General features: G+C 33.8%; 1 protein-coding gene across 1 annotated transcript; it reads right to left on the bottom strand.

Moving 5' to 3' along the window:
- Positions 1 to 7,768: 7,768 nt before the first annotated feature.
- On the bottom strand, positions 7,769 to 22,649 carry LOC110717439 (mRNA-capping enzyme-like). The gene is made up of 18 exons (XM_021896138.1): positions 22,446 to 22,649; positions 21,291 to 21,452; positions 19,800 to 19,932; positions 19,165 to 19,307; positions 16,793 to 16,870; positions 16,616 to 16,678; positions 15,259 to 15,397; positions 14,957 to 15,162; positions 14,328 to 14,444; positions 13,278 to 13,321; positions 11,746 to 11,908; positions 11,364 to 11,489; positions 10,497 to 10,622; positions 10,199 to 10,297; positions 9,127 to 9,216; positions 8,933 to 9,017; positions 8,055 to 8,185; positions 7,769 to 7,936 (listed from the first exon to the last, which is right to left on the bottom strand). The coding sequence occupies exons 2-18, from the start codon at positions 21,405 to 21,407 to the stop codon at positions 7,787 to 7,789; spliced, it is 2,010 nt and encodes a 669-aa protein (XP_021751830.1). The 5' UTR covers positions 21,408 to 21,452; positions 22,446 to 22,649; the 3' UTR covers positions 7,769 to 7,786.
- Between the last annotated feature and the right edge of the window lie 1,011 nt (positions 22,650 to 23,660).

The following is a 23,660-nucleotide window of genomic DNA, read 5'->3' as shown; positions in this document are numbered from 1 at the left end:
CTTCCAAACTTGTTCATTTGTTCATCCTGACTTCCTTAATAGTTAATAGACATCACCTCCTCAAGTGTATTCTTAGCAACTCAATAAACTCCAATTGACACTCTTGTCAAAAACAATTCCCTCATTTCCAAATCCATTACAACATTTATACCTTTTCCCATAACCAAACATAATCAAACAACCATTTCTTAAGTTGTTGCCTTGAACACTTGTCAATTAAGTTTTGGGCATGCCCTTTACCGTTCATATATAAATTCCTTGGACATTTCGATGTCTCCTTCCAACCCGTCAACTTAATAAGCCAACTTTCCAATTCTAGGAATCATGCCCTCTTCCTCATTTGGTGGTCTGCGTTGCATTACTTTTAACACATATCCATCACTAGATCCTTGTTGGTTATGCATCACCCCTTGCCAAGCTACAATAGTCACATGATTAATTAGCTCATTTAAATTATTTTTGATATTCGAATTCCGATGCCACCACACTTCACCACAATGATCAAACTAGTTGTCAAAAGTTGGGCCAAAATACTTTATTTCACTCCAATTACTAACACCAACCAACCCAACAAAGGAATTAACAATTGACAATTAATTCGAATTAAAGTTTGAGGTAATACATTCCTATATATCCTCATCCTTAATAATTCGAAACCACATATTTTGATTGATAACAACCTAAGAGTTCATTTAGTTGAACAAACAAATAAAAAAATAAAAATATTCCCTTGAATCACTATCCAAGAGAGGAAGGAATAAAGAAGATAGCACTTGATAAAATGAATAAATGGGGTGCATGCTTGAATCACTCAAAGAAATAGGTAAGTAATCGTACAAAGCTTCTCCAAAAATTGTAGCATTGCTACATGATATATTCCCTCATAACAAAGAATGAATGATAATTATCCTCAAAACTCGAAAGAAAGGTTGAATTATCTATTCTCATCACTCAAAATTGATTGAATAATTACTTCTCAATACTCTCAATTTAATACCTTTCTCAAACTTTCATGAAAGCCCTCAAAAATAAAATCCCAAATTAGTAAAACAATTCTCATCAACTCCCTATAAATAAAATTCCTCAAGATCTCCAATACCTCAAAATGAATATCCATAAGATAAAGAGATGCTCAATCATGTACTTTTTAACTTTATACTCTAATTCTCCTCTAGATCATAGCCTATTTTCCTTTTATCATCGTATCCATTGGAAATCAACACTAACTCCCAAATTCCTTTGATAATACCAATCCTCTTGGTTATACTCAACTCTACACTCATCCTAACTTCGTCTCTCACTAGACAAGTGAAATCAAAATACTCATTCTTGAAAACTGGGTAATCAACCACCAACACAATCCTAACTGCAAAAATAATTAGGTTGATTTCAACATTTCTCCAAAAACACTAGTCAACTGGGAAATAAAGGAAAATTAGAAAATCAACCTAACATAAGCTAATGGGCTCTCATGCTCCTTAATCTCCACTAAAGATGCTCATCTTAGAAAGCTCATTAGGTAAGAATTAGAAAATTTGCAAGAAAATGGGTATAGCTCACTCTAGAACAACCCTTCCCAGAACAAGAGAAATACAGTTCTTGCGAAAATAATTTATGTTCGGTGTTCAATCATACAATTCTCGATTGCACATAATGTAATTCACATAAAATACATGCTTTCATATCATTCACGTAGTCATACAAACATGCTTGAACACCACTACGAATCAATATGCACATAGAGAAGAAATTAAATTCTAACCTATATGCTCAATTCTTTATCCTATCCAATCTCACCACATGCTCTTAAAAGCGTTTAACACATAATTTGTTACCTTAATCCTTGCTTTCCTGCAAAACGAACAAACTAAAACATTTTTCAACCCCCTTTTTTTTCCAATTATTTTCGAAAGCTCATTCCAAAAACGGAATTAATCTCGACCCAAAAATGAAAATTTCAAACCCCTATAAAAAAATAGTAAAAATTAAAAAAAAAAATCGGAACTCCATGATATAAAAAATAAAAAAATAATAAAAAAAATAAATAAAAAATTAAAAAATTCGAGCTGTTTTCTGAAAAAAAAAATTCGGACCAATATTAATAATCATAACAAAATATTTCAGAAAAAAAAATAGTTAATCTTATTAATAGTTACTCACTTATACATGTACTTGGTCTACTGTGTGGTGTTTCACACATTCAAATGATATATGGTGTGTAATTATTAATTAGTATCCTCATCACACCAATACTAATAATAAGATTAATAACCCACATATGTAAATCTTTAGGATGATGATAAATGCAATTCTTATATATTGCTACACAATAAGAAGCTTAAAAGAAAAGATTAATAACCATTCTCATATATATGTATACATTTTTCTTTAGGGGTTTACCATTCTCATCCATACTTAGTTACTTTAATTGCAAAACCGACAATTTTTGTTTTTTTAACTTAAAATGGCGCACACACAAACCGAATCAATTATATATATACCCAAGTAGTACACAAATAATAATCATGTAACAATAAAGCACAACCACATCAAGTATCCCAAACTAACATCTACTCCGTATTAATATACATAATTTTATATGTGTCTGCAATATAATATATATGTAGTTTAACATAATTTGTTAATTTATAAATTATTTTAATATAATTTTTTTTTATGTTGTTGAATTCACTTATAAACAAATGTTAGATTCGCCACACAGTAGGCCTCAAGGACGGGCTTGTAATTGATGACTGGGTTTTGTTTATAACCCTTTAATGTTAGGAATTAGGATAAAACTATGAAAATGGACCTTTAATTATGCATTTGGTTTGTTACTATTAAATTTTGTAATCCCCGTAATTTTGTGAAATTTAAAATTATATTTTAACATTTTTATGTGCATATTTAATTATGATTATCTATTTACATAATTTATTTTACTATGATTTAAGTAAATAAATTTAATGTTTATAAAGTTAATAAAATTATTTCACTACCCATATTTTACTCATGAATTATTATGCAAGTCCAACCCATTAATTACTAAGCCTATTTTTTTTCTAAAACCCACTCACTTTAAGTTCAAATAACAATCCTAGTTTTATTAGAACTAGGAAACCCAAGACCCTTATTTCCCCTCTAATTTCACGTAAAACCTCAAGCTTCCCCCTCCTCACTGCTTTCCCCTCTTACTTCTCACTATTAAAAAAAAAAAAAAAAAAAAAAAAAAAAAAAAAAAAAAACCCTCGCTGCCCTGTACACCACCACTGCTGCCGACACACCACCACCACCAGCGACCCTTGCTGCTGCCCCGAACCGCCGCACAGTCAGTCAGTTTCCTCTACTTCCCCTCCTCTTCTATCTTTCTCTCTATTCTTGTTTAAATTCCTTTAAAGCTTCAATCTTTATAGGAATTATTCCTTGATTATTAATTATTGTGATTTGATTATGCATATGAATTAAAAGATTATAAATTTACAATTTTCATCATGTTTAAATTATGTATTAAAATTTCAGATTTATTTAGTTAATAAAATTAGGGTTTCAAACTTGATTTTCATGGTTTTAGGGCTTAAAAACGTATTGGTGAAATCTCTTAATCATATTATGTGTAAATTATGTTTAAATTCAATTATCTTGATTATAAATTAATTTTCAAATTTGCTAAAGTCTTAATTTTGGGTTTTTACTTGTAGTAATTTCATCTTTTCATGATTCTAGTTTCTACAAATAATTGTTGGGGCTATTTTGTGAGCATAAAGTATTGAATTTTGAAGATTAGTTTTAAGAGTAAATTTTCAGATTTTATAATTATTATTTTGAAGCCTCTAGTTACATTGAATTGGTGTATTTTTAGGCTTTTAACATACTAACCTACTACATAATGATATCTATGAGGTTGTTTTATAAGTGAATCTAACATTTGTTTATAAGTGAAATTCAAACAACATAATAAAAAAAAAAAAAAATTATATTAAAATCATTCATAAATTAACAAATTATGTTAAACTAGATATATATTATAGGAATTTTTAACATGAGTGGACAAACCTTTGCTCGATTCTCCAATAATGGACTGACCTTTAAATCTTCCCATTTTGGACAGAAGTTTGCATTTTTTTCTTCCAAAATGGACCAAACAGGTCACCCAACCTGTTATATCAGGTAAAATGCCACTTGTCATTTTATCATTGGTCAAGTTTTTTTTTTTTTCTTTCTTTCTTTCTTCTTTCCTCCTGATCCCTTTTCCCTTTCCCTTTCCTTCCTCCTTCCCTCCATTAATTCCGACCACCGCAGCCGATCTCTTTCTCTTTCTTCAATTCCCTCCCACTGCCGCTGCCTCTCGTCGCCCATCTCTCTTTTTTTTTTTACGGGTTTCAGGTTGGTTGAATAGAAATTTGGGGTGGGTTTTCGGTGGTTAGGGGTTGGTTTCGGTGATTAGGGGGTGGGTTTGGGGTAACTATGGTGGTATTCCGAAGTGGGTTAGGGGTTGGTTTCGGTGTGATTGATCTCGGCCTTCGCTGGCGTTAGGGAAAAGGGTCGGCCGGCGTTAGGGAGGGTGGAAAAGATCGAGAGGGGGTTAGGGGTGAGATTACGCAGGTTTAGCAATGGAGGTGGGGGTCGGTCCAGTGGGGTGGGGCTGGGGTGCTGGTGGCGTTCGATTCAAAGATAAGGCCATGGGTTTTGGGGTGGGTGAGGTTTCAGTTTCAGGGTGGGATTTTGGGGAGGAGGGGTTCACTATTTTGGATGCGTTATTGCCACTAACGGTTATTAGTTTTTTTCGATAATTCTTCATTGTTGGCATACAAGAAAGCAAGTAATCTCTCATAAATAGTAGTATTTTCTATTGTAATTGCGGTTGATTGTTAATTATTGGGTTTGGTGTACAGTTGTACAAAAAGTATAATGGTGAAGAAAGCCTCAGTAATGAAATTATGTTAGATGAGATATTTGCTATGAAATCATGTTAAAGAAGAATTTAGTATTGTACTCCATATTTTAATTTTTAGAAATTATGTGAAAGAAGGCTCTATAATGGATTTTTTTTTTATTATTTAAATTTTAAGAAAATGCATGCTATTATAATTAATATATTTTTTTTTTTTTTGAAAATTATGAGTTAATACAGTACAAGTGTAAGGTATTTAAGTGACCTTTAAATTCTACTTGTTTTATTATATTGCAAAATCGGATCTAATCGTAATTTTACACGAAAGACCCAAATTATTGTTTGGCTTTTAAAGGTTGGGCTAATAGAATTTGGACCTCACAGATTTCTCTGCCTCTTTTCACTTCATTTTAAAACATCCAATTTAATACGAGTACTTACTATACAAATTCTGTAAAACCAAGTAAATTGTGTTTTTTAAAGAAAATATTTTTTTTAAAAGAGCTTAAAGCAAGTAAATATATTAGACTATAAGCCTATTATTCCTAAACTAACGAAATTTACTATACCCACCAAAAGGAATAACTCTTTTTTTTTTATGCATAATCAATAGAATTCACCATAAGCCTATTATTCCTTATTCTACAAAATATACATAGACGGATCCAGTGGCGTCTCCAGGAATCCCGAAGTGTGGGTTCAGAATCGTAATTAACCAATGAATAAAAATATAATAATTAATTATTCAGTAATTAACTGTATTGGACTGTATTCGACATTCAAGTAATCAACTGTATAAATAGACAAGTAGACAACAACTCAAGTATAATAAACTGAGTTATTTGTGTAAAACTCCAATGATAAATTGAGTTATTTCAATGATAAATTGAGTTATTTGTGTAAGACTCAAATAATAGACATCAAGACATGAGGAAATCAAATCCAATAATTAACGAGTTATTTGTGTAAAATTGTATTCGACATTCAACTATTCAAGTATGATAAACAGACAATAGCAACTCAAGTACTCAACAATCAGCGGACACACTTCAAGTCTTCAACAAGACAACAATCAACTATTCAACACTCAACAAACAATAGCAACTCAACAATCAACAGACATTCAACATTTCAAGTACAATCGACAATAGACATTCCGCATTCGAGATTTCGAGTATTCCACAATCGAAATTTCAACACTTCGATTACTTGAATACTCGAAATTTCAGCAATTCGATCGACGATTGTGGAATACAACAACACATTACAACAGCAAGTACACAACAGATGAACACACAACACTACAAGTCTACAACAACAACTCAGCAACAGCAAGACAAAGACCCAAAATGTGAAAAACGGCAAGTTATTAAAGGAAAGGGCGCAAGCTCACCACTATCCATAGTCCAGGGTCGTCTGCCGTCAACCGTCTTAGGGGAGTTAGGGTTTGAGAATTGGGGAAAACTGTTTAAATGTCTTGGAAATTAACATAAAGATGTCAGGTAAAAAATACCACTGAGCTGCACCCTTACATCTTGTCATTTAACAAACAAATATTCTATTTAACCGTTATAAAATTTTTGTTTAATTTAAAAAAATAAAAAAAAATAAAAAAAAAAATAAAACTTTCAATTTTTTTCAAAAAATCAGTGGGTTCAATGAACCCACGCTAGATCCGCCCTTGGCTTATAGTCTTATACTTGTTCACACAGCTGTAACTCTTTACTCCTCTAAAACAATCATATACTTTGGGACTATCTTCATTTGCTAGGTTTTGGGCCCTTTTGCCCTGCCTCAGTTGTTTGCCTCTATATCCTTACAAGTTATAACGTGTGAAATGACAGACTTGCATATGTACAGTCGTAAATTGTCATATACTATCTCCGCTCCTTTGAGCAAACTTCACTTTATTAAGAAGTGAGGCAAAATTGTGCACAACAGGTTGTTATTCCGGCAAACAAGGGAAGGGAAAAGAGCAAGTTCGATTACAAGCAGAAAGTTTCATTTTGTACTCCCTCGGCCTCCGTTCCTAATTGTTTGCCCCATAAAAGTATTTCACTTTAAATTTTGGTTGAGTGAAATTGATGAGAGAGAAAAGGTGGTGGGATCTAAAGTATTTTTGTGAGAATAAAGTGATGTCCCTATGTACGTTAACAGTATGAAGCAATGTCTAAGAGACGGCATAAAAAGGAAATTAGGGTAAACAAAAAGAGACAGAGGAAGTATTAGATAAGGTAATAGAGGCATAGACCAATCTTAGAGAAAAGAATTTCCTCCAAACAAAAAAAAATAAAAAAAAAATATCAGAGAAAAGAATATAGCGCAAACAAAAAAAGGATCAAAGAAATTGACATAGAAAGTATTTGACAAAGAGAGAATTGGATTACCCAAAACTCATAATGAACCGACTTAAACTCATAATGATTCATCGAGTTATATACTTATATGTAGCACTATATTAATTAATCATACTATAATAAATTTTCTCCGCTTAAACATGATATTTGGACGGGTTGGTCCGTGGCATAACATGTTACTATGATTATTATTGTGTCTAGGAATGGATTGATCCATGAAAATATCAACCATGCATATAAACATCGATTAACCCATTCAGCTGCTTAAGCTCTTCAGGGATCTTACAGTACAAAGTTTGGTAGTCTTAAAGCCCAACTAAGATTATACTGTGTTTAAAGAATCTGAAACGAAACAGAAAGCCTATGAAAATATACACATCCAACATGCTTATCATTTAATTTTCTACCTATAAAGATTCAGAAAATTTCTAAGAATATAATTGATATATTCATTACCAAAAGTCTATATACACAGGCAAGAGCCCCAAGCAGCAAGCCCTAACTGACATGAATTGCGGCAGAGATAGTCCACTTCACCTTAGATCTTTCCTTGCTGTCGTACTTTCGCTTTCTTCTGAGCTATAGTATCATTCTTAATCCGATTAGCATACATAGGCAAGCGAATGATCTCACCTATCTCATTCAATAATACATCCTGGGTAATGTTGTCATCTATGCTCCTCATAACCTGCAGAATGCAGTAACGATCATAACTCTTGACATGCTATTTTGGAAAGAAGAACATATCAACCATTACATAATTACGAATTTACGATTGAGGAAGAAGTCAATCATCAAGGGTAAACCTTCTTGTAGGTACTGAATTCGTTTGGAGTTAACTTATCAGTCCTGGTTCGCATGTAGAGCCACACATTTTGCCTTGTATCCCAAGAGCACTCAATAATCTTACCAGAATACAAAGAAGAATAAGAACCATCTGTAAGGTATTAATATTGAACAAGCATTAGGATATAGGAGTGGGCATATGAGAGTTTAAACATACGCCAGTGGCCTGATACAGATAGACCAAAACAATAATAATATTGATTAGGTTGCCAATAATCCTAAGTACCGATATAATTTGCTCTAGTAACCCAACTGTGACCGCCATTTACAAACGTGTTCACTTTATTTTGAGATATATTAAAACAGAAACTAGAACGCTCATAGCAAGACAGATAAAATGCAAAAGAGTGAATAAAGTTTTTAGTAACTAAGAAGGTTTATTATTAGCAAGTAAAAATTACAAATTGAATCCCACATATTGATTTTTTTTTTTTTTTTTTTGTGGTTTTTTTTTTTTTAAAGAAAACGGCTCCATTGTGTGTGCTCGAGGTAGAAGTTTTGAGATTATTTTAATTATTGAGAGGAAAAAAACACAAAAGGAATACATAGAAAACAGAGGACAGGTGAAATTCCTCATTGCACACAAGAATAAGATGCATCTTCCTTAATAAAACAAAACAAATAGGAAAAGCACCATTCACCAGACAGCAAAGAAGCTAAAAAAGCCACACAATTCCATACTCATCCACCCCATTAGCCTTATTACAATCCAACCACAGCTTCAACCACTAGGCATTTTACACAAAACAAAATTCTGATGATATAAATTGTATAGGTGAAGAAAATCAGAAAAGAGGGAAGCTGAAAAAAGAAAACAATAAAGAGAGAAAGTATTCACCAGAAAAAGCAACCCTATTGCCTTCCATCAATCGCTTCTTTCCCTTGTCATACAAATAAAGATCCTCAGAACCAAATTCTCCGATCTGCAATGTGTCAACAAAAAGGATTAATACCTTTGTATATGCCACAGACTAATTTGAAATATTTAATTGAGAAGATACACATTATGAAACTCGATTATAAGGGAAACACCTCAAACAGAAAATCAACTGAGTTCATTTCAGGGAATTTCCACTTTAGGAGGCCTTCATGCGTTTTCGGAATGTAGGGATCATCCCAACCCTAGTTGAGTAAAAAAAAACAACAGAGTGCGTGGTTAAACCTTCCATAAAAAGAGTACTAGAAATTTTAATGCCTTGTAAAAAGCAGGAAGCACCATCCAACATGAGACGGAAGGTCAAATCCAGATTGAATGTTTGAATTAATTTAGATCAAAATTTAACAAAGAACTCTTGACGACAATTTAGAATTTCCAAGATACAGTGAATCATATGCAGCTGAGATGCAAAGTCCATATAGAAACCAGATATCTGCTACTACCAAAGTTGTTATTCTGCTTATTGGTCACTGACACATGTTCCATTGACAGGTTATACCTAGGTTCCAATATATTTAAGGCCTTTGTGTGAAGCTTAACACAAATAATTATCTAAATAATTGACCAACGTAATAAGCTTATTTTCCTTGTGAATATCATGTGCCTTCAGAATTCTGGCAAGTTAAATATGCTTAAGGAGTTGGGTCAGCTAGCTGAACTCTTGAGTATTCTTGTATCAGCTTCTTTAACAAGTTTCCCTCACAAGTGTAATGGGACCAGATTAATAGTGTGATCATGGTGTGCTGGCTGTCCTAATAACAGTGTGGAGCACTTGAATCCTAACATTTATAAGCTCCAGAAGAAAGAAGGGGCATATGATAATAAGAACAGTAAATTTGTGATTTTTATAAAGAGATCAGATAACTAACAGCAATTCTTTGTGGAAAGTAATGTTAATGTTGAATTAGAAGTGAAAAACTAGAACTCTGTTATTTAGAAGACTGCACTTCCTTCTTCCCCTCTGTATTGATTTGTTCATACACAAATACTTAGATATTATTTATTCTAGAAGGGATGAGACGTTAACATATCATTATTATAGAACATTCAAAATCCCTAGTGAGATACTCTTTTGGTATGCAGTAGAAACCAATCTAATGACAGAAGTTAGGCAATACAGGGAACAGTTGTGACAGTTTAAAATTACTATCAACAAGCTACAAGCACCTGAAATATAAGACCATCAGCTTCATGTGAAAGATTAGGAATGAATTCGTTCAAAAGCTTTCCAACAGTTGACAGCAACCAAAAGTCCTTCCTCCTAACCTGGGAAACATTTGATCAGGTACCATTAAATACAGAAAAGGCAAAATAAAGGTCACAAAAACTTCCTAGGTTGTAATATGAAATTTTAAAACATAAAATTCCAAATGTCCAAAGGTACTTGTCAAAAATTTCTAATAATAATATACAAAGTACTATATCATCAGACAGCAGTATCTAGAAAGTGGACTTAGCTACATACCCTAAACGGCTCTAAGTCATATCTGTAAGAAGGTTTGGAATGTGATTCTAACATCCGTTTCCGATCTTGATTCCGGGGTTCAATTATCTCTTTCTCAATCATCATCCAACGCTCAGAGAAGGGTCGCTGCAAATATACACTGATCAGAACCATGGAAGGAACTTGCAATCACAGATTTACAAATAAAAATTCATATAAAAGTATTCAAAATCTTAGATCAACAATTGGCACTCTTTTATAATTTACCACCCTAAACAAAATGTAGAGAATTGTCCCAATTTTTGAGAGGGAGGGAGGAGGGGGGAGGGGGGTTGGGATGGCTGTGTAATTATTAAATAATCAGATAAGAATGATATGTTGCATGCAGGAGTAAAAATTGTGTAATCAACAACCAGAAGGGAACAGATTAAAGCTGAAGGCACGCCTCATTTTTGTTGCACTAAACATTATATATGTAATTCATCTTTGTTGTTAAAAAAATTGTCCACAGTTGTTTATTTAGCTTTGTAGTAGAAAATAATCTCAATGGACAAATGAATTAAGCAAAAAGCTGAAAAATTAGACTTTATTCATTTGTATATTGAACTACCCACATACTACAAGGGACAAGAATCTAACATAATCCTTTCATTGTAACCTGTCATGAAGATACCCAAAATAAAAATAAAATTCAAGCTTGGTAGAGTTGGTGCAGCAAAACTAAAATGGAGAAGTCATCAAATCTAATTAAAGATACCGCCGTAAATGTCTCTCTTAGTTTTACTACCGAAAAAATTATCACAGTAGATAACAATAAAAAAAAAAAAAATCAACAGGCAAGAGGGTAAAACATAGCTAACTTGTGACAAGTGTCATTAGAGATCTAACCTCTATGATAGACACACCATTGAGTGCAATCAAGTCATATATCAGGTATCTTCTCTCTTGCTTTTGAGAGCTTACGGAATCAATGATCATTTCACCGTCAAGCAAAGTATACTGATGAAATTCAGACTTGCATAAAGGGGAAAAAGAAATCAGCTAAATGATATGGCAAAGCAATTTAAGATCATAATGAATGCCATTTCATCATTTAAGATATCCATTGAATATAAAGTTATTTATCAAGGATTCCTGGCCCCTAATGTATTTTTTGGGTGAGTACGTAAATATAAGATTGTGGATAAAACAGTGGTCAAGTTAAATTATATTTAGCCATAAGGTCAAGGTTTCTAATATGTCCAAAGTTCTCCATGGTTCAATCACATACTTTAGTCCTACTTCTGCAAGGGAGTCTCATCTGCATTCTCCTAAATTTAAACCTTCTATCAATTGGGTAGCACCCATCAGGAGAAAGGAGCATCATGTATCTCGTGCCATCAGCTTTCCATGTAGCATAGTAGTAACGCTGCCTCAGCAGTTGTAACTTGACCCTATACACAAAATTGATAAGAAGCAACCAACTTAGAATTGTTGCTATATTATAAGCTTATGTTTTTGCAACATAACATGGCAATAAGATGCTTCAAAACTTCAACTGGAAATAAAAAAACTTTAAAAGTAAGACCAGTCCATTTTATAGCTATTTTCAGGAAGAAGGATTTGATGGTTATCATTAAAGTCTTCCTTGAGTTTCTTTACAAGGTTTTGTTGATCAATGAATGGATAAAGATATGAATATCACCAAGTAGTTAATAAATATTTTGATCCTGCAAAAAAGAATGCACTACAGCATTCTACCAGAAGTGAATCCCAGTATACAAATGGACCCATTAGACAGATAGTTCAATTGGCATCCACGCAAACAGCAAATTATGCATTATTTATTCCCATATATTATAGACAGATAGTTTCCCCTTTTTATAATTAATGTTCCTTTTAGATGCCTCTACAGCTCTCTTCATGATTATTAAGCAGCATATCAAGTGTTACTTCACATCACCTAAGAGAATTGAACTTCAAAGCTGTTCTCAGGTTTCATGTCTAATGAAAATTGTAAATTTTCATCAATTAAACAACACTAGGAAATGCAAACATTAGAATGAGAAATTTTGTTTACTTAATATAAAACAAAATTGAATTTATGAAAGGCTTATAAAAGGACCTGCATATGTTGATAACTACCACAAACAATGGCCAAATATTCATCCCACAAATGTTTGAATTTAATGCCAGGACCAGACTCTGAAGATTAGTGGCAGGGTGATCCACTGCAAGTCTACTTTATTAACTCATGACTCCCTAAAACCCTTAAACTCGTCATATCAAATTCCATGGTCCCAAATTTGCCAAGTCCCAAATATCTCTGGATTCTTTTCTAGATAAAACAATTACTATTTGGAGATGAATTACAACCAGAAAAATCTCCGTACTGGTGAAATCTCTGGTCCAAATAGTGGGATCTACAATGAATTGCTCTCATAACATAATTCAAAGTTCAAGCCACATTATCCTTCCTTGATAATGTGGTCAATCGACCTATTGAGAAAACCAAACACTAAATCTATATCAAGAAATATTGCAAGGCCCTTGTTCAAAGAGCTCAGTTATGTATAAGAAATCTCTGATGCATGGAAACTTATTAGAAGGAGGTTGTCAGGTCTGTAGCACATTATAGTCACTATAAGGCTCTAAGCTCATCACTAAAAACAAAAAGGCCGCAAATCCAACAAGTTTGCACGTGTGCTAAAATTTATTAGCACGATCAAAATTGGCAATAGTACAATTACACCTTAACTTTCTATATCAACTAAAAAAAAAAGGAAACTTTATTGTATAACAAGATGTGCAACGAATGTGGACCTGTCTAGAGACACTGGATGTGACCCCGGAAATTGGGAATTTGCCTGTGACAAAAATCATTAGTTCCCTTTGTCTATTCAGAAAAAGTTAGTAGTATCAATAGAAGATTAAAGAATATATCAGCAGAGAATATGTTAGGAAAATTCGTCAGAAGATAATTAAGAGAATTCTAAAAGAGACAGCTAAATGGAATACCACTGATAACAAGACAACAGAACAAGTGAAAATGTAACTGAAAGCCTTTTATGCGTGAAGGAAAAAAGGAAAACAAACTACTACGTATATCATACAAAGAAATGCATGGACCAGAAGAAAAGTAAGTCCAAAACTTATAAATCTACAGATGAACCATGAACACGAGCAGTAAGGAACAGATTCAGCTAGGACAGCTACCAATAACATATTAAACACTAGAAGAAATAGATCTCTCCCTAAAAAAAGGGAATAATATAAGAGAAAGTGATATTAATACAGATTTTACAAGCAAATTCTGCCAACACAGGTCTGCCAAGTATAAAGGAAATGATAGTTCTGTCCAGATCGCATATGAACCGTTTTAAAAAAACAAGAGAAACAGAGGGACTACACAAGAACAAAGTAAACAGCCAAAGACTAACAATCATAAGGCCATGGTCTCCGCAACAAATTTGTTGTAATGCAGACAAGTCCATTTGAAAGCCCCAGCTTTTTAGTAAACTCAACTTTCCAAACAAACAAGGCAGAACAACAAAAGGCACACGAAAGGTGGATACGTCAGTAAAATGAACCGAAAGGATTCTACAAGAAAGGTGATTCAGATCAAGAGAACACATCGACACGAAGAATACAAAGAATAAGATACCTTGTGTTAACTGTGTATAAGTAGCAAACTATCTAGCTAAAATATTTTCCCTTTAGAGAATAGGGGCAAAAAAATTGAGCCACCGATACAAACAATTAAACGGGTTGAAAATTGTGACTGGAAAAAGAAAAATTATACACCAATATATATTAACAGGCAAATCCTCCAAACTTAATCAACTAATAGACACTTCAACAAATTACACATACCCCTGGGGGTTTAAGCATGTCATAGCAAAACCTTCGCAAGTGGTATTCTTGTTGATCAGGTATTTTATCTCCCAAGACATCATCATTGGTCATCCTTACAGTGTTCTCCTGTTTTCCCTGTAGCAGAATTGCCGGAAAATAATGCAATCTATATGACTTACTAAAAAACCTATGAAAAAAAATTAACAGTAAACCAGAATTAAACATATAGACAGCAGAAAGTAACGTAGGATTTCAGTTTCCATACTGCTGAAGTGTTATTACATATGTTTATCATGAGGATGAAAAGGGGAACTTGCAAATTAGCAAGGTGACATGATTACTATCCAGCAAAGAAAAATGCAAAAACCGAAGGCATAGGCTAAGAAAAAACTCAGGAGCTAAATCTACCGTCCAGCAAGTCTGACCTCAAGCTCAACCATGAATTTACAACTGAAACTTCATACTGTCTAGCTGTGCCTCATATTTATCATAAATTTCAACTATAAAATCAACTAGGAGATTTAAGCCTTGCCAAGGGGGAGATGAAAATGAGATTTAAATTCATATAAGCTATTTTGGACCCCCTCAAATCTTGATAGAAGGTTACTGAGTACATGAAAGGAGAAAACAGGAAAATGATCTCTTACCATGATGGAAGCGTTTGAAACACCATCGTCATCATCTGGTAGGGCATCACTATTTTGAATGACATCAGAGGACCTCTTCCACTCTGGGGTAGACGGGCACACGACTAAGTCAGGTTTAGTTTCATGATAAAAATCATATAATGCATTAATATAGTCTTCTTTGTAGATCCCTGGAGGCCGACTTTTTGCAAAAGTTTGTATAGCCTGCCCAAATGAACCAAAGGGATGAATTAACTTAAGAGTATCATCGAAAAGACATAATTCAAGCAATGAACAATTGAAACCAAAAATATAACTGATCTCAGTCACCGAACTGGCTTGCTGGGTCCGCATCAGATAGTGAACTATCATGTAACCAGTCCGGTTGTGGCCATGAGTACAATGGACAAAAACATATTTTCTGGGCTGCCTCTCACTTTGATTATATATAAATTGTGCAACCTATCATTTAAGTCAAGGTCATATACATGCAAACAATCAAAAGAGCTAAGTTTGGAAATATTTTCTTCATCCATTTCATATTAAGTGCAACAACAATAATAACAACAACAACAAAAACAAAAACAAAAACAATAAATCGTAGCCTTATACCAAAAGGAATGGGATCGACTGCATGAATCATCTATCAGTCATAGTCATCCACAAAAATCCTCCTTTTCCCGTTCCATTCCGTTTAATACTACACGCTCCTGCAAATCCACTTTCTTTATGTCATTGCTAACTCATCTATCCAAGTCATCTTTGACCTCCCTCGTCTCCTTTTAAAATCTCCATTATCCTAATTCTCTACCTTCGTTACTGATACATCCTCTAGTCAATGTCTCACATGCACAAACCAATGTAGCCAGTTCTGCTTTATCATATCCTCAATATCCGTAACTCTAACTTCTTCAAATATCTACAACCTATTGTTATCCCTCAAGGTATCCCCACACATCCATCATAACAAATGCAACTTTCACAAAAGCTACAAGATTACCGAATTCGCTAATCTGATATTTGGTACGGATTTGCAATTTGCTACCTATTTTGTTAAAGTAAGCCAAAAATTTTTAAAAAAAAAAAAAAGTTGCTACTACAATTCACCTTTTCAATTCACAGTTAGCAAGGGGATATGGGCAAAATTGCGACACTTTTCTTTAATTAATAAGTAATGTTTCAATATAACTGCAACACTTCTATTTTGTTTTTAAAAACAGGTAAAGAAAACCCAGAAAGTTGAATTACTTATTATAATCTAAGTCTTATTAAATCAACATAATTAAAATAACTAATCTAATTACATAAATATCTTAACTCACCTCCCTCATATCCTAGGCAAACCACCACAACCCTGACCTCCATTCACACCACCTCCTTTTCCCCTTCCCTTGTATTCACCCAAAATCATTGACCACTGCAGTCTCAAACTCCCACCTACCCATGCAGCTTCACACTGCCAATAACCATTAGAAAAACCCTTTCTACCATCAAAATTCACAACCACACTTTGTTATGTTCAAAAAGATGACTCTTAGAGAAAGTAGAATGAAGTTGGCAACAAATCACATGTTTACGGATCCAACATGTTTCATACCACAATCTAAAATAAGGAAATATATTTCATCATTTACATATTAGATAGCATTACACTGTATAAATGACAGAAAGTATGCTTACCTCAAAGACAAATTTATTTACAGACTCATTATCGGGTCTAGCATGACGTCCCTGACACCGAATCTACAATAAATAGACAGAATAGAATGCATTCAGCCACTCATACACTGTTTCATATTACTTAATTGAGAAAACGAAAAAAAAAAAGATTGAAATTTCTAAAAAGGTAGTCAGTACCTTTAAATACTTAAGACCCTTAACCTCAGTCATTTGGTAATAACGATCTGTATTTGTCAAATCAACCACCATACCAAGCTGAAAAAAGGCAATAACCTTCATAATTCAAACCTCGCAAAGAGTACTAGCATTTACTTTACTCTTCAATTTACACAACCGTTTGTGGAAGATAACATTCAGCTAACCCACCTACTTAAATTCCAATTTACAATGGTATCCAAATTATACACTAGGTCCAACAAAGGATTAAAGGTTTCTCTATCCAGCTTGCCAAAGCAAAAAAAAAACAATAACCGCAAACTAATCCATGGGGAGGTCCAAACGTACACAGCCTCACCCCTAGTAGTCAAAGACCATCAGGAAAACTATTTCTAAACCCATAGAAAACCTGTATTGCAAAATCAGAAAGCAGATCTCGTATGAGAAAGCAAATTTAACTTTTTGGAAAACTTTAGAAATAGCATTAAAATAAGCATTATAATCCAACATAGCCTAGAGAATTAATGGAAAAGCTAATAACTCCTTCAAATAACCTTAGACTACCTTGAGATTACTCTATTCCAAAATAAGACCTTACTCTCTCATTTCACTCCCTCCATCTAAGTTCCATCACAGCAATCTGTCTCCCTTTCTCAAACACTTCTTTCACTTCCTAAACGCTCCTTTTCTCTCTTCCACACCACCTCACAGCCATCATTCCCAGTTATTATATCTTGCACCCGGGATGTGGTCTCAAATGAAAAAATAGTTCTAATATATTAAGCATATAATTCAAAGATTGTGAACATATATGCTTTATATATAGATTTTGAGCTATATGTTCATTTTCATTGTTGAAGTAAGAAAAAAAAAAACACAAAAATACTATATGCTAGTAGTCTCTAAAATATAAGTTCATAATATATGAACTAAATGTTCATAATTATTTTAACTGTATAAAGTAAACATTCATATAATATGAGCTAAATGTTCGTAATTTATTAACAGAATATTTATATATTTAAACTATTTGTTCATTTGGGACCACAATGTGGATTATGGTCCCTGGTGCATGATATAATTTTCACTCCACTAGTCCACTCCCTACCTTCACCTCAACTCACACAACACCGCCATCCCAGATCAAACATCCCAAGTCCCAACATACACCAAGCCCTCACCTCAAATTGACTTCCTCTTTTCCCAATCATTTCCACTAAAGCCATTCGTCATCACCAACTCACACCAAACTCTCATAGTCAAGAGCACCTCCTTACAACCATCATAACTTTATTGACAAACTCCTCACCCTATTCTTCAACTCTCTTCTCTATAACCCCCATCCCAATCCCTCCAAGTCCACAACCCTTTCTCTATCTCTATTTGGCACACATCCCCAATCACTTTAAACTTTATCTCAAACCACCATCTCACACACACCTTATGCTTTCCGTATATTAGGGTTTGCAAACCATAAAATAAAGTATATTTCATAGTAGTGTCACATAATTCTTTCTCCTTATCTATTCTCAACAAAGTGAGTTATTCCCTTATCATTCATTTCGTAATCAGCCTTTCCCGTAATTTCATAATAATCAAGTAACTAAATTCATTTTTCTATAGTTCTTACTACTTCGGATGTGATCTATGAATTAATATAAGGTATATATAATGTTTGTTGCTAGAGAATCGGATCTAAGCTAGGTGCTTTGAGAGACGTGGCTTCCCTTGCATGCCGGAGAATGAGATGGATGCAGAGGAGGAGCTCAATCTTTTAGAATCTTAGCCGAACGTAATAGCTTCTTCTACACATGGGCAAAAGGGTGTTAGCCCCAACAAAGCTTATAATAACATTTAAAGTCTACAACTAAAGTGCATGTACTAAAAGTCTTTGCATCAATGGCAAAGTTTTAACTAAATTATCTGGTGAGATGTCCCTGGTCTTAGGTTCAATTGTTACTATGCCTCTCTTTTGCAGTTGCTCTTTAATTTTCCCTTTGGCAGATTTAGTTTGCTTCTTTCAATTTCAGGCACTGTTGTTGCTTCTACACACTTCAATAATCCATTATTACCAAGAGTATATCATCACACTTCAACTTCCCCTATGAAATATTATAGTGCCAATGCAACAATTACGACCCAAAATCACAGCTGACAAAACATTTTGTAATTTACAGTAGCAAAAAAAAATTTAGTGCCCAGTGCTTTTTTGCTTCAAAACATCAAAGTACAAAATTTTCAAGGGAGCATGGCCTACTACTCAATAAAGACAAAAATCAATGCAACTAATAGCCCATACTAGGTAAAATTTTTCACCAACCATGCAAATAAGACCCTCTTCCATCCCCGTCAAAAAAAAGAAAAAAGATGTAATATAGTTTTACAATGCTTACCTTGTGGCCAAGCAACCTTAACACATTCCGAAAGGAATATCGTTTCTTATCAACAACGTAGTCATTAAAAGATTCATTAAGAGGAACTTTCGAAGGAATAAGAAAGCCAATTTCATGACCAAAATTCGGACAATCCAGCCAACCTATACACAAAATACATGGTTCAGATGAGGTTAAAATAATAAAAATAAAAGACTAAGAGTGAAAAGAAGACTACATGAACCAAACAGACCCGAACACACACGCTGAAAATGTTAAAAAAAAAAAAAAAAAAAAAAAAAAAAAAAAAAAAAAAAAAAAGGATTGTGCCCAATGTCCACCAAAATATCTATAACTAGTCTTGAATGATAAAATCCAAGTTTTGAACCAGCAACAGTTCTCAAAAAACAACACTACTTCCAAGAGTTCCAACAATAAAGGGAAAAGTCCACCAGCCAAAAGATCTAGGCTCACTTAAACTGCACTCGATTTCTGTTTTGCAAACTGCATGGCGACTACATGCAACTAGACACACAATTTGACAAAATGTCTTCAAAAATTTTGCAAAACTTGGAACTTTATCAATAGATCCAAACAGGTACTTTTTGTATGCATACAAACAAATTTCTACGCTAAAAGCTCAATGTGAAATCTACCAGGGGGAAGCCTGTGTGCATCATATTTCAACTTCTTCAAGTAAGGCCCTTCTTCACAGACAGAGGGCTCAGTTAGAACTGGTCTATTGTTTATCTGATTTCTTCTCAATCGCTCCCGTCTTTCTTCACGCTCCTATAATAAGACCAATTCATATTACAGTAGAGATCGGAAAAGCCAACAAAAATAATAAAAAATAAATTAAATAATATTGAATAGAACTGAATCAACCAATCCGCCTGCAAGGGGCATTAAACAGAAATGCAGCATCATCCAACATTCAGATTACATTTAGCACAATCTATCCATGTTTCAAATTCTGGTTAACATCCTGAGGCAGCATGAGGAATTATCTTAGCACAAAAGGCCATTAAAATGCTACTAGTAATCAAACAGTAGACAAAGTTTACAAAAGAATTTTGTAATTTTTATGTAGCTATAAGCTCTAGTTTTTTACTGTTAGGAAGAGAGAAATAAAAAGAAAGGTGAACACTAAGTTCCAAAACATAAAAGAGCTGAAAACTATGTATAAAGCTTCAGGAATCAGGATACATACAAAAATAGGGATTATACAACAACCAGACCTGTCCAGTGAAGATTCTTAAAGACAGCCATATGGAAAACAATGTGTACACTACAAAGCCTTCCCTTCCAAACAGCCAATATTTGGAAAAAACGAACAGCAATAACAATGAAATTAAGAGCCAGGAAGACCGGGTCCTCAATCCCCATAATCCATAGTCAATAAAAACCAAATTGACAATTGACACAAATATAGTTGCTACTCTTTAATTTTTACTTATGCCTCCATGCCCCTGAAATTAATTTCTAAAGCTGGAAAGCTATATTGAACAATATCTCCTTTTCACGTCTGTTGTATGGATCATTCTTCAAAATAACAAATCAGAAACTTGTCTCATAAAATTTCCACCTCACCATTAAATGCCGTAAATATGTTCTTTCGGCACCATTTGATCTTACCCTACTTTTATAAGACACCTAGCCATAAGTACCCATAACCACCTTGTATCAGCATTTCACATGTTGTAATACCAAATTTTTGGAAATCATGTTAACAAGGATACAATGTAATTGTTAAATCAAGTCTATCCAATGGTACACGGAAGAGCAGAAATTCCCTATCAATAAAGCTTCACATGTTCCTGCTGCCTGAATTCCACAACATTTAGTGAAGCATGTCATATGATAGTATTAGCTTGTAACATCCTACAACCCTTTTTCAATATTTGAAAAGGCTGAATAACTTTCTTTCAAACATGCATCAACTTCAAGGCACATAGTTACCATAACAAGCATTTAATATGTGGCAGTTCATTCCTCAAACCAATTCCAAAAAATATACAAAAATAAAATAGAAAACATATGATCAAGAATTCAAGATACGATACTCTTCTGTGAAGATGATGCTTAGAAGATAACCAATACATATATCCAGCATAGCTATTAAGATGATATATAGCATAATAGCATACCCGCCGAAGGATTTGAACTGATGACTCTTTGATATTCTGCGGTGCTACATCTTCCTCCAAATGATTTTTGCAAAACTCTTCATCATCTTTAAGCGGTGGAGAAGAGTTCAAGTCCATGACACAATTCACTCAACATCCAGTATGAACAAAATAGTTGAATATCTATGTCATATATCAATAAATTACTAAACCACAAAAACTAAGTAGAAACAAAGAAAATTGAGCGCTCAAATTGATAAAATAAATCTCCAAAAGCAATTAAAAACTTTTCAAATTGAACGTATTTAATGTTTCTATCATTTTCCAAACACGCACTCATCACTAGAGAATTGATCTTCTTTACACTTTACCATTCTTTTATGAGACATAAAGTAACTAATGTATACTCCAATTTCCAAACACGCTCTCTTCAGCATATAGAAACCCACTAAGAAACTCACTATGAAGCCTTATACCACCCCCTGCCCAACAGGATGAAGAACTAATCTATGTTCAAGAATTCAACACACAACCACCATCCAATAAAAATCATTCAGTGATCAATAAACAACAAACTTTCCGGCCAAAGTATCTCACATTAGAGTAAGGGTGTGTTCTATTCACCTGATTTTCACTTATCTAAACTTATTAAAACCAATTTTAGTTGAAAATTGTATTAGTGTACCCTTTATCAACCCTTATTTGAACTTACTTTTTCTGAATTTATCTTAGCTGAATTTACTGGAGAACAAAACCAGGCCTAAATAATCTCGCATTATGTGGACATAAAACCCAAAATCATTCACCTTAAGCTGTTTCGCCGTTTCCCTAAAGAATAGTCACTTGAAAACAATGCACAACCATAATTTTTCACTCATGTTCTGTAACTCTGAAAGCATGCTGTATAATTTCCAAAAACAAGCACAACCCAACAATTCAATTTTCCCCAATAAACTATTTATATCCTAATAATTACTCCTGCTTAACCCTAAACCTTACAAAATCAATTACATGAATAAGACCATTTCCGGAAAATTAGAAGATTATACGTGAAAATAAATAAGAAATTACAGATTATCGAGGCAATTGGTATTGAAATTACAAAAGAAACTACAATATGATCAAAATTTAACATTCAACAGGGTGAAATTTTGAATTAATCACACTATTTCATACCATTAATATGGCCTTAGTTCAACTCAATGTTGTCATTCTCAGTGCATGTTATTGGAGAGAGAGGAGAGAATACGGAGAGGAAGTTAAAGGGAGGAGGAAGACGAGGGAAGGAATTGACAAGTTCGCATTATTTGGTTTTATAACTTTGTACATGGGTAATTTCGTCATTTTACTTATTTGCTCGCGGGTAAGGAAAAGGAAGACATTAAGAAACCCTCTTCACGAGGGTTATTTAATGCATCGAAAGATAAGATGCAAGGTATAATTTGCTAACTTCATGATTAATGTTAGCAATCTAGTCCGCTACTCGATTTTCCTCTTGGTATATATGGAGCTAGCCCAGGTTGACCTCGGTGATAAATCTGGAGCGTTTATCACGGGGAATAATTGTCTTTTCGCGTCTTTAGTTAGGGGTTTGAAGGTCATTTGTTTATCACGTGGAGTTGACTCCTTTCAACCCATTTGCAAACATTGCAGGGTGAAGTGTTAACCATTGTTAAGTGGTTTCACTTTTGGGATTGGGAATAACACCACTCTGCAAATTTAGCAAAAACTCCATTACTGAACTTGTGAGGTTTAATGCCTCCAGAAATGGTCAGATCTAGCACCACTTTGCTTTACAAACCCACTCTCATGAGCTTTTGATTAATTTAATCCACCAAGACCACCATCTTTATCTTCCTCCTTACACTAACACCAACATTGATATTAACGGCGGCTCCACCGCCAAATCAAACGAAAATCGTACAAAATATAGAGAAATTTAGGGTAGGATTAACCCTAAAGGGTAATTGATATTTCCCTTCTTCATTGATTCACCATTAAAGATGAGCTTTCGATCTAGTCAAGCAAGAACTATATGAACACAAACTTTCGCTGATGGCTACGAAATCACCGTATCCCGACCTGATCTAGCCACTACCACAATCGTTATTCACACGTGGATCGAAACCGACCAGTCACCACCGCAATCCCAGTTTACTGTATGCTTGTTCGTCATTTTAGTCTTATTTTTTTATGGCTAGTTAATTCACCTTGAGTTAAAGGCTGTGAAGTAGGAGTTAACGTTGAGATTTGTTTGTTTTACCGTTACTTTGCTTTTACATGCCAGGTGACCCCACTTGGACTGATAAAATAGTTGTTTATTGTACTTTTGCAAATCCCAAGACATTTTTATTACAAAAATGCCATTTGATAAATTATCCAAGTTTATCA

The sequence above is a fragment of the Chenopodium quinoa genome, unplaced genomic scaffold (genome assembly GCF_001683475.1).
Source record: "Chenopodium quinoa cultivar QQ74 unplaced genomic scaffold, ASM168347v1, whole genome shotgun sequence".
Classification (NCBI taxonomy): domain Eukaryota; kingdom Viridiplantae; phylum Streptophyta; class Magnoliopsida; order Caryophyllales; family Amaranthaceae; genus Chenopodium; species Chenopodium quinoa.
Note: the sequence above shows the minus strand (reverse complement) of the source record. Positions and strands in the feature narration are given on the sequence as shown.

Coding starts and splice junctions, on each gene's coding strand:
- LOC110717439 (XM_021896138.1), bottom strand. CDS start 21,407: ATGGACTTGAACTCTTCTCCACCGCTTAAAGATGATGAAGAGTTTTGC. Junction 16,871..19,164: donor TAAGGTTGCTTGGCCACAAG/GTAAGCATTGTA, acceptor GCCTTTTTTCAG/CTTGGTATGGTGGTTGATTT. Junction 10,298..10,496: donor ATGACTTAGAGCCGTTTAGG/GTATGTAGCTAA, acceptor AATGTTTCCCAG/GTTAGGAGGAAGGACTTTTG.